At 34.5% G+C, this 18,823-nt stretch overlaps 1 protein-coding gene across 1 annotated transcript; it reads left to right on the top strand.

Annotated features, from left to right (window-relative positions):
* Positions 1 to 13,948: 13,948 nt before the first annotated feature.
* On the top strand, positions 13,949 to 18,453 carry LOC111896847 (xylan O-acetyltransferase 1). The gene is made up of 5 exons (XM_023892829.3): positions 13,949 to 14,468; positions 14,562 to 14,733; positions 17,128 to 17,327; positions 17,421 to 17,579; positions 17,938 to 18,453. The coding sequence occupies exons 1-5, from the start codon at positions 14,056 to 14,058 to the stop codon at positions 18,281 to 18,283; spliced, it is 1,290 nt and encodes a 429-aa protein (XP_023748597.1). The 5' UTR covers positions 13,949 to 14,055; the 3' UTR covers positions 18,284 to 18,453.
* The last annotated feature ends 370 nt before the right edge of the window (positions 18,454 to 18,823 follow it).

The following is an 18,823-nucleotide window of genomic DNA, read 5'->3' as shown; positions in this document are numbered from 1 at the left end:
TGTTTTGTTTTGTCTCTTTTTGCTGACAATAACCGCATAGCCTTCGAACAACGAGCATTTAATGTATGTTTGTTGCAGTTTAATACCTTAAAGAGAAAGATATTGAATTGATGGAAGGTTGTAAGTAGTGTTTTAAAAACCAGCCGGTCGAACAGGTTGAACTGAGAACCGGAGAATTGAGCGGTTCAACTAGCACCAGTTTTATGTATATTTCTGAACCGGAATGAACTGGCCGGTTTTTACAAAAACTCGGTTGAACCAATTAAATTAAATAAAAACACATGAAAATGGATCGTTTTGCATAACAAACTTTGTTGTTTTTTTTCACTTCTATTTGGATTTCTTTGAATATAACACATGGTATTGTTCAAGGGTTTTTTAACACGTTTGTATTCATCTAAAACTATATTTTGTTTTTTTATTGTACTTTATTTTTCTTTTTGATATACGTGGATTGATGTAAAATTTATGGTTATGTGGTTTTTAATGTATTTTGATTGACTTACGACTTGTATTTATATATATTTTTAATGTTAAACATGTGGATGTCTATGTGTGTAGGAAAATAAAATAAAAAGTTAAAAAAAAGATGAAAATTATAGAAACTGGTTGAACTGGCGATTGAACCGGTTAAACCGTAAACCGATCATCATATCGGTTCAAATAAAAAAACTGATTTTTAAAACATTTGTTGTAAGCTATTCGATATTTGGTTAGTATGGTTAATGTGAGTGCTACGCTTGAACTGCTCTTTGTTGTAGTCACATAGAGAACGCCTTGTCCTATATTCCCCCATCATTCATAGGAGATACTTTGGAACTAGTTACAATACAAATATAAAGATCAGGAAGAAGAATAAATAGTTGGTTTTAAATATCTATATTTTCATATTGTTGATGAGAAACCATTCCTCGAGAAAATACATTTGTAACACTATAGCATCTTGAATGTTTTTGGTTAATACATCTAATAATTATAACACATCAACCAACAACATTCTAAGTATTATAATGAATCATGGAGGAAAGATACCTATCATAGAGTGCATAGGATGTTATGTCATCAAATCAGTATCCACAGAATACATATGTTGATATGTAATTTACGAAAAGAGTATCTTTAATATCATGTACACAAGTATACCAAAAATACATTTCCCAAATCTTATTTCACCTAGGACCACACATACCTTGTTCTTTAATCTTGTTCTTTAATCAGGTTCCTCTAGTGCTACATTAAATGTATGATCGACAAGTATAACCTTAAAGCTTAGTTAGTCTACAAGTTTACATAACATAACACAATTTGAACATCGGAGAAAAAAATCCCACTACACGAAAATTTTGAAAAATTGTTAGAAAATAGGGTAGAAACAAAATATGGTGATCATTAGATTTCTTCAATGATCTTGTCGATTTAGTGCATGTGGCATTTAATTATATTCGAGAGGTAGTTAGAAGGTATTAGAGGGAATCTCTTCTGCAGTTGGCAGAGAGTGATGTGGAGGGAAGCTGTAACATCCCGATGTCAAGGTAATTTCGATTTCAACCCTATGTTTAATTAATATTATATTTTATCCCTTGTGATTGAAAGGGATTATGAAATGGCCCATAGTGGAAATTTGGTAAATTCTGTCCAGAAGTAGTACGTTGAGCGTATGCTAAGCGTACTAGGCGTACTAGGGAACGCCCTAGTACACTGGGGGTACACCTCGTACACGAGGGAGTATATGAGGAAAGTGCAAACCCTAATTTTTAGGGTTTGGTCCATATATAAACCCCATTATAGCCTCATGTCTCAATTCTTCTTCAGCCTCCCTCTGTGAAAAACGCTCCCAAGAAAACTCTAAGTGAGAAGAGTGCATTTTAAGCCCTTTGGAGTGTTTTGGAGGTGTTCTTGTGGAAGAAGAAGGACGTGAGAAGAGCTTAGAGCTTGGAAGCATCTTGGATCTGGGATTTCCTTCTTGTTAGCAACCTCCAAGAGGTATAAAGTTTGCAAGTTGATCACTCCATCTTGTAGATCTCTACATTTCTTCCTTTAAGACATTTTTTGTCCCAAATATGGTTATTCTTGAGCATGGCATGTTCTTGCCCCAGTAAGTCGTCCTTTCAGACCTTCTGAGGGGTCTCCAATCATAAAAATGTGGTCTTAAGGGTTAGTTTCTTTCCATACATTAGGATGTGGAGATTTTGTGTTTTAAGCACTCAATAGACATGCAAAGTCATAAAGTTAGAAAATTTATGACTCTTAGTGGTATTTTGGCATTGGATCTGAAAGTTGGACGTGAGAGCTTAAGGCATTAAGCTCCTATTGAAGATTTAGGAAGTCTGGGTGTACGCCCTGCGTAACCTGGATTACACAGCGTGTATGTGGTTAACCATCCCGACTGCGGTCAAGGATCGGGTACGCCTCGCGTACAAAGCCTGAGTCGACTCAGTTGAGTTGACTCGGCTGTGTTGACTCAGTTGACTTGTTAATTTTGTCTACTTTTTACTAAGGGTATTTTGGGAAAATGTTATTAATTTAGAATGGGTAATGTTTTAGCATTTATGGTTTGGGTGAGTCTGTCACACCCCCGGCCGAGGCGGCAGAATACGCTGGGCTGTGTGACTTAGTTCATGGATCACAAGCAAATTGAATATACATCACAAGTTACAACAATAACAACATAACAGTTACATTCCAATTTAAAGTTCGAATACATGGTTCATACATATAATAATAATAGCAGATTCATAAATTTGCCATAACTAGTAGGCTGGCATAACAAAAACTAAATAAGACTAGATTGCCCGAAAATCCATGAACAAATCTTCTGTTAAAGGCTGGTTCACTGATCTCCTGAGAATATATGTGATTTGAGGGTCAACACAAAGGTTGGTGAGAGTTATAGGTTTTCTGCTAACCGCAGTAATGATATTTTATAAATCTAAAAAGTATTTCTTTTGTGGTTAAAACCATGTTTGATAAAGGGTTAAATCACAAGTATATATATATACTTGAAATATTTGTTAAAGAAATAAATCATAAGTAAATTCATACTTAAAATGTTTGATAAAGTGATAAACCATAAGTAAACCCATACTATAAATGCTTGATAAATAGATAAACCATAATAAATCCATACTTAAAATGCTTGGTAAAGAGTTAAACCATAAGTAAATACATACTTAAAATGCTTGATAAAGAGTTAAACCATAAGTAAATTCATACTTAAAATGCTTGATAAAGAATTAAACCATAAGTAAGTCCATACTTAAAATGCTTGATAAAGAGTTAAACCATAAGTAAGTCCATACTTAAAATGCTTGATAAAGAGTTAAACCATAAGTAAGTACATACTTAAAATGTTTGATAAACTGAGAAACCGGATCTGTGGTTTCTAGTTAAAGGGTCTGGTTAATGCCTATAGTGAGTCCTATAACTGAGCTATGTGACCCGTTATAATCCCTGCACAACACTTCATTAGACGTCATAGTTATACTAAAGATATTTATCACCCGCTTCGATTGATCAGTCGAGGTTGTAGCTAGCAACCGCAGGTGGGGGTGTCAACCCGTATAGATCTATACATGCATATCTCGCTCCGAGGATTAACCGTTATAGTTTAAACGGGAATACTAAGTGGTTAAACTTAGGTAATGAATATTGTCTCACTATAGAGGCCATTAACTAGGTTATATGGTAAAGCTTCACTGTAAAAGCCGAGTAAGTTCGATAAATCCGTAAAAATGTATGTCACTCGCTTAAATAAATAAAATGTTTCTTCACATGCATGAATGATTTCCAAGATATAGTTGTTATAATTTGTATATATATAATTAATAAATATGTTTGTACATGATCGAAGCAAGTGAAAAAAAAAATTATGCACAAGACTAATAATATTTTTAAACCCATGTATGTCGTAATGAAATCGGTTTATAATACATTATTTTGACAATAATAAGTATTAAAACTAGATATATGTTTTATATGCGTATTCCATAGCCGATATATAGATTTATGATGTTTATAAACACATTTCATAACTGAAAAATATATTTATATATATTTCACATGTATCCCCCCAAAAATAATAAAACATAAAAAGGAGCCGTAACACTCACCCTTGAAGCGTGAACAAGGCTCGAGAGTGAATTTGTCGTGAAAGTCGTTTCGTGACGTTTCATGCCCTTAAAACGAATCACCGAGTCTATTTGTATTACCTAATAAACCAAAAAAGGGTAGTTTTGTATTAATTATTAAGTATAGGGTGGTCTTGGTTTAAATAATTAAACTCTAGGGATTGATTTTGTCAAAATCATACACTAAGGACTGATCTTGCAAATGATTCTCAAAACCAGGAGCTAAATGGCTCGTTTGAAACTGATTTGGGGTTTTGGGACTTGATTTGTTATGGTTCCTGGTGGAGGGGCCAATCCTGATTAATATAAAAGTAAGTCTGGCCTTTATTGCTAACTTATGTCACAGGAGGGGCTAAAGCCGTAAGTTTCACTAAACTTAGGGTTTTATTTAATTAAAACTAATCAGCGTTTGTACAACAGTCGTCTTTTACGTTGCGTCTCGTTGCAGTTCGAATAGAGGGGGAAAACGATCGCAATCAGTTTCGGTTGTGTTCAATTGAAGCCTTAGGACATAAATCACGACTTGCGGCGGTGGAGAGGGAGACTTACAGCGAGGTTCGGTGGTAAGGAGGGAAGAAATCGATGGCGGCATGGCGGCGGTGAGAAGGTGGTTGTGGCGGCAGGAGGCTGCTCCGACGGCCTTCTGCTGCTTCGTTTTGGATTACGGTCTACGTGAATGACACGAGGGAGGGAGGAGGAGTTGATGATGATCAGAAAACAGTCGAGTTTGTGAATGAAAAGCAGCAGGGGCAACGGCTCCGGTGTTGGCGGTGGCAGCCGGAACTCTACAGCAACGGCGACGGTAGATGGTCGTGGTTGGCAGCCCTTAGTGGTTCTTGTATCTTTCTTCGTTTTATGAACAACATGTCGTCGAAAGGGAGAGAGTAGGAGGTAGGATCAGGTTGGATAGTGTTTGTTGGTGCAACACGGTGGTTCAAGACCACCGGTGCTGGTTCTTGATGGATGTGACAACGGTTCTCGGCCACCCTCAGTGGTGGTGCCATCTTGTTTTTTTTTCTTGGACAGTGAAACCAAAACGAAGACAGTAGGGGTGATTGGAGGGTGGGTTTGATTGAACACTCGATGGGTCGCTGGGTTGTGGTGGTGGAGGGAGGAGCTCCTGCAGTAGCAGTGGGGTGGGGATGGCGGTTTCTAGCAGGGGAGAAACAATAAGGGTAGTGTGGTGGTTCTTGGTGGTGAAGTTCCAATGCCGACAAATTTCTCTTAATAGTCTTAACACCCCGCTCCCGAGTTCAACTTAAAGAGAGAAAAGAAAGGAAATGGGAGGAAATGAGAGGAAAGTGAATGAGAATGGTGCTCCCGAGTTTCATTAAAGGAAAGAAGTGGAAGGAAATGGAAGGAAAACTTTCCTTCCTAACTTTCCTCCCAATTTGGGAGGATTTGAAAAGAAAGAACAAAATGTTTAGCTTTCCTTCAATTTCTCTCCAACTCGGGAGCATAAATGACAATTTCTTTTTCCTTTCTTTTCTCTTCTTTTCTCTCCTTATTTTATTTTCTCTTTCTCTTCTTTTTCTTTGCTACAACTCGGGAGCAGGGTGTAAATCTGGGATTTCCAGTCAAAAGGATTTGAAAGAGACTCATCAATTTAGTCTCAATTTAGTCAAAGCTCATCTTTGAGGAATTTGGATCACTTCCTTTCCAAGATTCGTTTTTGTATCAGTTCTAATGGGGGAAGAAGAGGACAAACGAGACCTGCACCTGGTGAAGGGGGAAGAAGACACAGTCTTTCTAGTTTTGGCACAAATGGTCACTGTTATTTTGCAAACTAACTAACTCCACCCTAATGTCGTATATTGTGACTAAATTAGTTTCAGGAAATTGCAAATCTGCCCCTAGACTAATATGCATTCATTTAAAATGAATAGATTTAATTAAATGAAAACCCAACTATTACTTTAATTGTATTTTCATTTATTTATTTGTACTTTTTATGTTTTTTTAAATCAATTAAATGAGTACTTGACAAGCAATAGTTTTAAATTCAATGGTTTCAAAGGGAATCTAAACAGATTAATTTTTCGATTTGTAGAACTCTGGGAATCCGTGTTTGAAGTTTCACGTCTAATTGGTTTGGAACGTCTGATTTTTCGGACTTTTACATAGATATTTTTACTATAATATGTATTAAAATTCGATCGATTGGGATACGAAAAGGTTTGCGGTGACCTGACCGTTTGCAGATTCAGCCCTAAATTCTGGGATGTCACAGAGTCGGTATTTGGGAGCAGAGTATTGATCAACTATTCGTCAGACTCTGAGGTGAGTCTTCCTCACTGTACTTACCGGTCGAAGGCACCAAGGTCGGTCTATTGGATTGGATATCCTATTATATGATAGTGTGTTGTAGAGATCTTTTAGACCGGTATCCTACTATGTAGGATGTTAGCATGCGGTAGTGATCTATCGATATGCCTGTTTGTCTGTTGACTGTGATATGATTATCTGTTATGTATATGTCGACATGTTATGTTTGGTTAGGGTGAGGCAGTCCTGCTTTATGCTGAAGCCAAGATACTCGGGGCGGTCCGGATAGACTGTAGGCCCTGCTATAGTGTCCGTGTTTCTAGGCTAGGCATTAAAAATGAAGTAATACTATAGGTCAACTTTTGTAACTCGTTTTGAAATAATAAGAATAAATTATGTGAATTTATGTGTTTTATACTTAATTATTATGATTTAATAAATTAAGGATAAAAATAAGCGTCCAAAATAAATTTTAGATAAACCCGATATCTATGAAGAAAGTTGTAGTGGTTGAAACAAGTATTTCGGAGATATAAAGAATACCAAAATCCGAGTTATAACGAAGAAGTTATGACATGTCGAAGTTTCGCGACATAACTGACACGACGCTGTGTGACGTAAAAAATGAGTTTACGATAAAGTGATTTTTAGCCTTAGCGATCTAAATGAAAGTCGTAGTACACGTTAAACCGAGAGTGTGCATAAAAAGAATGTTCAAATCTGTCTTCGTATGAGGAAGTTATAAATTTTCTAAGATTTGACATAGCAGTGTGCAATCTGAAACTCGAATTATAGATCAAGCAATTTTTAGACAACACAACCTAAACAAGAATTGAAGATATTGTCGATAGTAGTTTAACGGTAAAAAGATAGAAGAAAACAGACGTCAGATGAAGAAGTTATGAATTTTTAATGGAGTTTTCCTATCCCGGCCTGTTAAAATATAACTTTAAAAATAAATTCAAAATTAACCGACAGAGTCTAAACAAAAGTTGTAGAGCATAATTCCACCTACGTGTGGATATAAAGAACGTCAAAAACGGAGCCCGTATGAAGAAAAATATGAATTTTTGAAGTTTCATGCACAAACTTCGAGGCTGGAAGTACGCCCAACGTACTTATGTGTTCACGGTCCGAGATTGGCCACTTTGCCTTCTCCTTTGCATGGCACACACGTGTTCGTAGCTTTGACGCGTCCGAGATGATCCCTTCCTACGCCCAACATACTTAATGTACGCCCAGCGTAGTGGCTGGTGAAGTAGTACGCCCCGCGTACCATGATGTTACGCCCAACATAATCAGGAGCTTCGGCCTCCTATAAAAGGGGTGTGAGGCTGCCCTGAAATTGTTTACAAAAATTACCCATTTTCACCTTCTACTTTCTTTTTGCCTACACTAAATACCCCTAAGCCTAGAATACCTTTCAAGGATCATAAGAAAGCCCCGGAGAGCCCGAAGTCTCCAAGAAAAAGAGTTTTTGAGTCGAAACTCTGCCCGCGTAAAGCCCCGGTTTTTGAGAAAACATCTCGGTTTTCATCAAAAAAGATTGTTATAAGGGACAAAGTGCTGTCCAATCACCGTAAAATCAGGTGAGTGTGTAGTCACTTTCATCTTACACATAGATATGAAGTATTTTATATAAAATACGTGTTGTGTGTATATATATTGTTTGTTTATTTGAGATGGATGTTGAATGAAGTTTTTATACATGTTTAGAATGATTTAAACTGCATACATACCGGTGGTAGCCAGGAATTTTCAAACATAACATATTATACATACTGATGGTAATCAGGGTTTTCAAATAGAACATAGTAACGAACATATATGTTAGAAAATATTGGATTTTCTTAGGAAGCATATAAACATTTTTACCGATTCCATTACAGGTTTTCATTACAAAAACGTTTTTATGAACTCACCAGCTTTATGCTGATACTCTTTCAAAATCACTTATATTCTCAGGAAATCAGTAAACAGGTACTCCAACAGGCTTTTGAGAAGACAGAGCGTTTAGAGTCGCGTCTTTGATATTTGGATATACTTTTGATGTACTCAAACTATGAAACGAACATATGTAAATATTCATATCTTAATGTAATGGTTGTGTTTACTTTGATTACTATGATGCAATTGTTGTGATATTGTACATGACATCCTCCACCCCCGAACGTTTCCGCCGTTTCGATTTGGGGGTGTGACACCAACCAAGATAGTAGATTCACCTCACGGTTCTGGCAGTCGCTACAAAATTCCTTGTGGACCAAACTCAATATGAGTCAAGCCTACCATCCTCAAACAGATGGTCAAAGTGAAAGGACCATACAGACGCAAGAGGACATGCTAAAAGCTTTGTGTAATAAACTTTGGTAAAGCCTGGGATACGCACTTACCACTCGTAGAATTCTCCTACAGTAACAACTATCACACTAGCATCAAGGCCGCACCATTCGAAGCACTCTACAGATGCAAGTGTAGATCCCCTTTGTGCTGGGCTGAAGTGGGTGACACACAACTAGCAAAGAGGCAAGTGCTGATAGCACACTCACTGGCCCAAAGATCATATGAGAAACTACGGAAAAGATCGTTCTGATCTGTGAACGATTAAAGGCATCCCGGTATCAGCAGAAGAGCTACGCTGATAAACGATGAAAACCCTTAGAATTCTAGGTTGGTGATCGTGTTCTGTTGAAGGTCTCGCCCTGGAAAGGAATGATATGTTTTGGCAAACGTGGAAAGCTAAATCCAAGGTACATCGGGCCATTCGAGATACTTGCCAGAATCAACCCAGTGGCTTACAAGCTACGTCTACCATAGGAACTCAATAATGTACATCTCGTCTTCCACGTGACCAACCTAAAGAAGTCTCTGTCCGACGAAACTCTTGTAGTCCCACTCGACGAAATCGAGGTAAACGAGAGTCTACACTTCGTAGAGGAACCTGTAGAGATCATGGACAAGGAGGTCAAGAGGACGAAACAAAGCCGCATACCCATAGTAAAGGTCCGTTGGAACGCCAAGCGAGGGTCTGAATTCACTTGGGAACGAGAGGACCAAATGAAGCAGAAGTACACACATCTTTTCCCTTGCTCATGAATACCCACTCTAGAACTAATTTCAGGACGAAATTCCTTCTAACGGGGATGATGTGACAACTACAAATTTTGGAGTCAACAAAAGTCAACTCGACCTATATTTAAAATTTTAGTTGAATCTTGATGTCCTTAAATGTACAATTTCCATGTATTTATGTGAAATTCCCTTCGTTTCGCCGATTATTAAAATCAAAGCCCTAGTTTTGACTTATAACGTTAATTTTAATAATACCAATACATATTATGTTAGTAAAAATAATGCTTTCAACACACTAAGTTATTATCATTATTAATAATGATCTTTTCCTTTATAATTAGAATTGTATAATTCAAATTTAGTAAGTATATATATTTTATACTACTTTTTAAAAAAACTAATATTTTTTATAAAAATACAACATTTTTATAAAAAGGTGGAGAGTTGACCAAATGACAAGAAGTTTGCATCATTTCCAATAAATGCTTTTATCCAACATATTTCCATGCTATTACCAAACATGTAACCATGCACATCACCTCACCCCACCCGCACCCCCACCCCACCCCTCCCCCCTCCTCCTTTAACTTGCGGCCGAGAGGGTTATTCCCTCCCATCATCTTCACATTTTTTCAATATTCTCTCAAGAACATCTTCAAATCCTTCCAAGATATTCACCTTCAAGTTGGTCCTTCAGATCTTTGGTAAGTGATTCTTGTTCATCTAGTGATTATACACATTTTATGCTACATTCATCTCCTTTACACACATTATTATGTGTTATATTGTTCAACCATCTTCGAAGTTCTCTAAGTTTGAAGATCTTCACCATCATCTCCTTATCCCACCACAAACCAACTCAAGGTGTGATTCATACCCCTATTTTTTTTTCGAGATTTTCATGCTTTTTAGGTTGGGGGTGAGAGGGGGGGGGGGGGGGAATACAAATCAAAAGTTGTTTATTCTACAATACTTGCATGTTTCATCCTTTTGTTTAAGTAGACATCATTATTTGCACAAAACATGAATATCACTAACTTTTATGCATTTACTTGTGATATGTGAGTTTAGTCATGCAAAGTTAAAAAGAAAACAAACATATTCTATTATACAAAAATCATAAGAAAAATTATGAGTTGTAAAACTACCGGTTTTTCTTTTATTGGAAATATTTTTACTAAAAGGTTGTTTTTCTAACAAAAAGGAGGATACACAATACTAGCTCTAATATTTTGGTGGATTACAACCCAAAATATCATATTTGACCTTATTTTATGACAATAAAGGAAATAACAACTTTATTTTATATAAATAATATCAACAAGTAAACCAAATAAACTATAATTTGTATAGTTAGGAGCCACAAATTACACTATCATTTCATATGACTCAAATAATTATTTAAAGGCATAATTATTTTCATTTACAAGAAAAAGGAGTTTTCATTTCACGTAAATTGACTGATACAATTTTGTGAGACAGTTAGCTTCACCGTACCTACAAGAGTACACGTTAAAGTCCTGAATTATAACCAAAGTCTCTTGTAGGGAGAGTGTGACACTCATGTATATATCTATACGGGATTGACAACCCCGCACCTAAATTGTTAGCTACAATTAGGTCGGCAGGTCTGGGGTGACAAATGTCATAACAGTTCCGACGCATGAAGAACGTCGTTCAGGCCACTAGTCGTATTAGTATGGTTATCATAACTCACATAGAGTATCGACAACACATTTGATTTACAGGCTAATATACATTCAAGTGATTTTATATAAAATGATAAAATTTCATAACACTATTTTCAGTACAACATTACTTACATTTTTAGTCTTTGGGTTGAGACTTACAGCTCATCTATAAGAAAATATTACACTACAATTTTACACGAAACAGTTATAAACTCCTTCGCATACAAAAACGTTTATGAACTCACCAACTTAATTGTTGACACTTTTCAAAATCACTTGTATTCTCAGGAAACCAATAAATAGGTAACCATAAGGATTTTTGGTGGATGGGACGCTATCGCATCTCGTTTATTCATTTTTATTATACCTTTTTATTATCATGTAAACAATGCTTTTGGTGAACAAAAATGTAAACTTATTTAGTATTCAATGTAATGGTTCTAATGCTTTGGTATCTATTATTCAACTGTTATGATACTGTCCAATGACGTCCTCTGCCCCCGGACGTTTCCGTCGTTCCGGTTTAGGGGTGTGAAACATTTGTTAAAAACAACATTAAGATGACTTATTGATTCTAACGAGATGGTTAAGGAAGTGTGACAAATCGTTTCTGATCAAAACTCAAAGTTTATGATAACCTAAAAAAACCCCTAATTTTGATGCCCAACAAACATTGGTGATGGTGCGATGGTGTTGACAAAGGTGTTTAAGGTGGTCGTGGTGCGATGATTATGGCGAGAGACTGGGGATGGTGATGTTGAGGTTTCTTGCGAGAAAGAGTGACAAAGGTTTTCAAATTTTGAAAATTTCAAATCGGGAGTATGAAATTGCGCATATCTTTGGGTTTGGATTGAATAATAAGCAAATGTTTCTTTGAATCCTCAAGGAAGAATAGTGCAAGAAAGAGAGAATGATAGAAGGTTTCGTGTTTCAACATGAACTTCCCTTGTCTTCAGGCCCGTACCACCAACTCTGTTTTTGTGAGACGTTAAGAACAATAGATAGTATAATAGAATGAAACAGTGTTTCACTTTAAAACACAATATTACACACTGTAGATTGATCCGCTCTTATCTACAATGTAATAACATTTGACAAATGTTAAAGTTTATAATAATTCAAGAATACTGAAGCTAATATTTTACTACCAAGAAGCTCGTAGCCTAGTAAAATCTAGTGTTTGAAAATATTTTCCTTCACATAAGATAAGGCTATCATGAGTACACATCACCAATGTTTTAAAAACCGGTTTTTTAGTTGAACACGTATGATGACCAGTTCCCGGTTCAAATGGTTTAACCGGTTCGACTGTCGGTTCAATTGGTTTCTATAATTTTGTTTTATCTTTTGTCCTATTTTTCTACACACACATAGACATCCACAAGTTTAAACATTATATATATATATATATATATATATATATATATATATATATATATATATATATATATATATATATATATATATATATATAGGGGAGGGTTCATGCGAAAATGCAATTAATTTGCGAAAATGCGGAAACAAGAAAAACCTATGATATTGTGTCACCTCAACATTATATTTTGGAAAATAATTCATCCAAACTTTGAAATACATGATGATAATCGATGATAGATGAGAAATTATTTCATATTAGCAAAGTATGATTTTTAACATTTTTATTATAAAAACATGAATTTAAAAATAATTAAGGACGTAAAAAAATTATTAAAACCGTCTTTAAATCTATATTACCATAACACCATCCAATGTAAACTTACTATCTTTAATTTATTGCTAATAAATTTATTTTTTTATAGTACATGTGTTTAATTTTCATAAGATAAAATCTGTTTTCGCGTTTTCACATGATATTTATATTTTCGCATAAACCTACTTCTATATATATATATATATATATATATATATATATATATATATATATATATATATATATATATATATATATATATATATATATATATATATATATATATATATATATATATAAGTACAAGTTGAAGATCAATCCAGATACATTAAAAACACATAACCGTAAGTTTTACATCAATCCATGTACATAAAAATAAAATAAAATATAATACGGAAACAAAATATAGTTTTAGATGAATACAAATGCATTAAAAAACTTTAGAACATTTCTTATATGTTTTTATTCGAAAAAATCTAAATAAATGTGAAAAAAACCAAAGTTTGTTATGAAAATGATTCATTTCCACGTGTTTTTATTTAATATAACTAGTTCAACCGGTTTAATTTAACCGGTTCAACTAGATTTTTGTAAAAATCGGCCGGTTCATTCCGATTCAAAAATAAACATAAAACTGGTGCTAATTAAATCGCTCATTTTTTCAATTCCCGGTTCGATTGGCCGAGTCAAACCGGTTTTTAAAACACTGCACACCACGCCTTAGACGTAGTGCTGACACAGTTAGCATGAACACCACCCCGAGTGGATGACGTTGGTGGGTGTGGTTAGAAACACACACTCTCTCTGGCATCAAGACAGGCTCTTCTCCGACTCTTCTCTGACGGAAACATGGTTGATGGTGACTTGGTCTAGAGACCACGCCATTTTCCTTTGTGACCACTCTGCATAATTTAATGATTAAGATTCAAGTCTCTCATTGTTTATGATGGAGTTTAAAAAATGGTTGTACACTTTACTAATTCCTTTTCAAGAAATTTTCTATATTAGTCTTAGGTAAAAAAAACATTTAATGAAACATATCTATAAGACTATAAATATAAATTTATCCACACATCAGCATTAAAAACAATAGCACCAAAATTGAATTATTAAAAGATCTCGCTATCATCTTTCTCGCAAAACAGTCAAACATTATTAGGCCTCTTTTTGCTCCATTTTCTTCTTGGGGCTGATAATAACCACCACCGACATGTATAACCGCAAAAATAACCACCTCTCTGTTTCCATCGTCCTCCTCTCTCTCTTCCTCATCGGAATCATCTTCTACGATGAAGATATCAAATCCTTAACACAATTCCCCTTCTCTACCCCTAATTCTCAGAAAATCCAATCACATGAAAACCCACTTCCAGAGTCGAACATCAATGAGCAACAGAGCTCAAAACTGTCGGCAATGGTGGAAGACGATGAAGACATGGAATTCCCACCAGAAAGCTGCGATATTTTCGATGGGAATTGGGTTTTTGATGATTTGACACGCCCTTTGTATAGAGAAGAGGAGTGTGAGTTTCTGACTGAACAGGTTACGTGTTTGAAAAATGGGAGACAAGAATCTATGTATCAGAAGTGGAGGTGGCAACCTAAAGACTGTAATTTGCCAAAGTTAGCACACTCTGTTCTTTAATTTTGACTTCAGTTAAATTGCTGAAATTCTTGATGATTTTAATTGTGTGTTTTGGGGGAAATGAAATGAAGGTTTAGAGGGAAATTGTTGGTGGAGAAATTGAAGAACAAGAGGCTTATGTTCGTTGGAGATTCGTTGAATAGAAATCAATGGGAATCAATGGTGTGTATGGTTCAATCGGTTGTTAGTTCAGGAAGAAAAAGCTTGATCAGAACTGGGTCTTTCTCCATTTTCAGAATCGAGGTTTCTTTCTTCTTCTTCTTCTTCTTCTTCTTCCCCTCCCCCCCCCCCCCCCCCCCCTCTCTCTCTCTCTCTCTCTCTCTCTCTCTCTCACACACACACACACACACACACACACACACACACAGATCTTGTTAATAATTTTCCACATCAATCTTCAACAGCCAAGAATTCTTCAATGCTGATTTAAAGATATAATTTTGATCTAAATGAATTAAAACAAAAAATTCCACTACACTTGTATCATTTTATTAATTTATACAATATTTTCTTAATTGTTCAATATGATAAATTTTTATTTTTTCTCATTTCAAACATTTAAACAGCTATGATAAAAGAAAATTCTGTAAGTTTAATATATTTAGACGATTAAATTATACTCTACATAAATGATAAGAGTAATCGTATTTATATTAAACGGGGTAAAATATTGTATGGATATCGTTATTCAGTTATTTGCCTAAAGTTCCCTGAAAATGGATGGACTTAACTACACTGGTTTACGTTAGCATTTAGTGCTATAAAAGCATATGGTCCATCCAACGATTTTTTAGTAAGGGGCCAGATAGATCTACCTAATAAAGTTATTTTTTTATTTATTTTTATGGGTTAACAAGTCATATAGTAAACGATTTTTTAGACTTCAGTTAAAGAAAAATATAAATCACAGACTCTATTAAATATGAAATTTGTGATAGCCACATTCAATTTTGTTTGTTATTTTATTTTTATAACTATAATAATACATAATTTTTATAATTTTTTTAAAATTGAAATGGTTACTCTTTTAGTATTGTTTTTTGTTGCATTTTATATTATTGTTAAGTATGTTTTTTATAATGATTTCTTATTATTAAAAATTAATAAATTAGATGAAGAAACTTTACAAACAATGACAAAGGCGTTGGTTTGTTTTTGCCTCAGAGACCATGACTTTTAGACTGAACGGTGTAGTACTAACGACACCACACTTCTATCTTATTGATGTTGATAAGTTTGTCATTTTTACCATTTTTACAAGAGGTTATGGGGTAGTGTTCTTAGCAAAAGAGGGTAGAAACTAGAAAGAGGTGGGAGAAGTGGAGGTTTTAGATGGAAAAAGAAGAGAGACAACGGTAAACTATTAACGTCGGCATATTACCGTCAGCAAAAAAAAGAAACAAAGGGCGGTGTTTGGTAGCACCTGCCATATCGGATTACCGACGGTAAAAAAATGGTATGACACTATTTAGCCTTAGAAGTGGAAGTTGGCCTTTAAAGATGGTCGGACACCGATGGGGGTGTAGAATCAGGTAAAATAAAGGAAGAGCCCAAGAAGAATGGTTATTTGAAATTACTTTTCCTCCATCCTCCGCCAAGCATGATTTTTTAAATTTTTTTTTAATCATAATAAAGATTGTTAGTGTATAGAGATGATGTATACTTAGGCTTTGATATCGGTAATACAATAGGGTTTTTCAATGGATGGAATATAAGGTCGGGAGGAGGACTTGCCATTGCCCATAAGAGGTGTTGATCGACAAAAAGAAGATCAATGAATAGGAGGCTGAAGAGGGTAACACGGGTTTCATTGGAAATTAGGGTTTAGGGAGATTTCCCTCTCACACCATATTAGAGAATAGAGATAGTAATTTAGTGATGAGCAATATACATATAAAACAACATTGACGACTCTTGTAAATGAACATATTTTCTTACTAGCTAATATATATCATAAACTATTTTAAAATATGTATATGCTATGTTTCGTAAAACTAGTCGATAGCTAGAAACTCTGGCTTGTATTTATGTAAAAATGTTTGTAAAAAGTAGCTATAAACTTTTGAAAGATGGAAAATAACATAAACTATAAAAATAAAAGTTAAAAGTTCTAATAAAACTACTTAAGTAGCTTTTAAATTATGAACTTTTTGTTTAAAATAAAACTTTAAGCTCGTACTCACGAACGAAAGGTAAACATATGCAATTCAAATGACAAAACATACAACTTCTCAATCATTGTCGATTTATATTTTAGTTTAATTACATATAAGAGCCGCCCATTTTCCATTTTATATAGATAACTTTTATCCTTAAAAGAAACAAAAAGTATCTTGTCGAAAATGAATTAAAAAAATCATCATCCAAAAAAAAAACACATTATAGGTATATTCAACAACAAGGGTTTGAAGCTTTCAAGGGATTTAAGAAAAATAAAGTCGACATTCGTGAGTACCAGCTTAACATGTTAATTTGAATTGTATATGTTTAATTAGTAGTTAAACATTAATTGAACAATAAGTCAAATTAAATTTTAGTTACCAACAATCCAATTTACATTTACATTTTTACCATATGCTTTTGACAATTTCTAAATAATTATGAATTTGAAAGACAACTTGCTTTGTATTTTTGCAGGATTATAATGCCACGGTGGAATTTTACTGGGCCCCATTTCTGGTAGAATCAAACTCGGATGATCCAAGGAAACATAGCATATTAGACAGAATCATCATGCCTAAATCAATCAATATCCATGGTCAAAATTGGAAAAATGTTGACTATTTGGTCTTCAACACATATATTTGGTGGATGAACACAAGAAACATGAAAGTGTTGTAAGCTTCATTTCTTACTTTTTGTCAATTTACATTTCCCCTATATTAATTTATTTTATTTGCAAATAAATTATCATAAATTTGATGAAACAGGAGAGGATCGTTTGATGAAGGAGCAATTGAGTATGATGAAATCGAGAGGCCTTTAGCATATGCACGAGTGTTGAAGACATGGGCCGAATGGATTGATAAAAACATAAACCCTAATCGTACAACAATCTTCTTCAATAGCATGTCCCCTATCCATATGAAGTAAGTTTCAATTTAGAGTAATCTAACATATCCAAATACCATGTTACATTAAATGACAATACTGATATTTTATAGAATAATTAATTAATTTACTTTACATTATTCACATAGCACGTGAAAACAACAAATACCCATGAATGAATGTAGCCTTAGTTGTTATATCAAGTTTTTTAAACGATGTCAAAATAGTTACAAAGTAATAAAAATACGAGTGTTTCTTTTTTTGGTATGTTTTTCAACAATTTACATTAATATTATTTCTACCAATATGAAAACTAGTAACTATATTTTATATTGATTGCTCACTACTAAATATTTCTATTTTAACTAATTTTAATAAACAAAATTTACATTGTAGTTTGGACTGGGACAACCCTCATGACACCAATTGTGCAAAAGAAACGAGTCCGATCTTAAACGTGTCCACGCCACCAAACGTAGGCACAGACCGCCGACTTTTTACTGTTACAACCGATGTGATTCAATCAATGAAACTCCCGGTGAACCTCATCAACATAACTACTCTTTCAGAGTATCGAAAAGATGCACACACCTCAATCTACACCATACGACAAGGAAAATTATTAACCCCGAAACAAAAAGCAAATCCTGATGTTTATGCAGACTGTATCCATTGGTGCTTACCTGGATTACCTGACACGTGGAATGAGTTTCTTTACACACTTATCATTTCTCACTTGTGACCCATATGAAGATTGTATTTCTTGTATATGTTTTTCTTTTAACTATTTCTTTTGGTTACTGTCGATGGGTGCAGGCCGGTCCAGACGGTGGGCAACCCGGGCGACCGTCCAGGGGCCTAAATTTTATGGGCTATATGGTTTATATATATAAAATAAAATTATTCTCTAAATGATTGTTAAGGCTTAAAGTTGGTTCAAACTCAAATTAACTCAAAAAATAAATACTTTGGATTGTTTGTCATTGCTAATTGAACACGTCTATAACGAAGAATAAATTATATTTTTTTAATTTTTATTATATTTGTATTTGAGGGCCCTTTTTTTCTTTTTACCTCATGCCCCATATATGTGTGGACCGGCCCTGGATGGGTGAAGCCATTAATCGTCTTCTTCATTGTACATCTCTTTTTGGAATGTTGGTGTTGTAAGTATATGATCTTTTTTGTTTCTCTCGATATGTTATGTTTTGTCTTTTTTTTGTTACAATAACTACATAACCTTCTATTTTTGGCTATTTTATGTATGTTTTGGTCGTATTAA

Source organism: Lactuca sativa, chromosome 9 (assembly GCF_002870075.4).
Source record: "Lactuca sativa cultivar Salinas chromosome 9, Lsat_Salinas_v11, whole genome shotgun sequence".
Lineage (NCBI taxonomy): Eukaryota > Viridiplantae > Streptophyta > Magnoliopsida > Asterales > Asteraceae > Lactuca > Lactuca sativa.
This window is presented reverse-complemented; position numbering and strand designations above follow the sequence as displayed.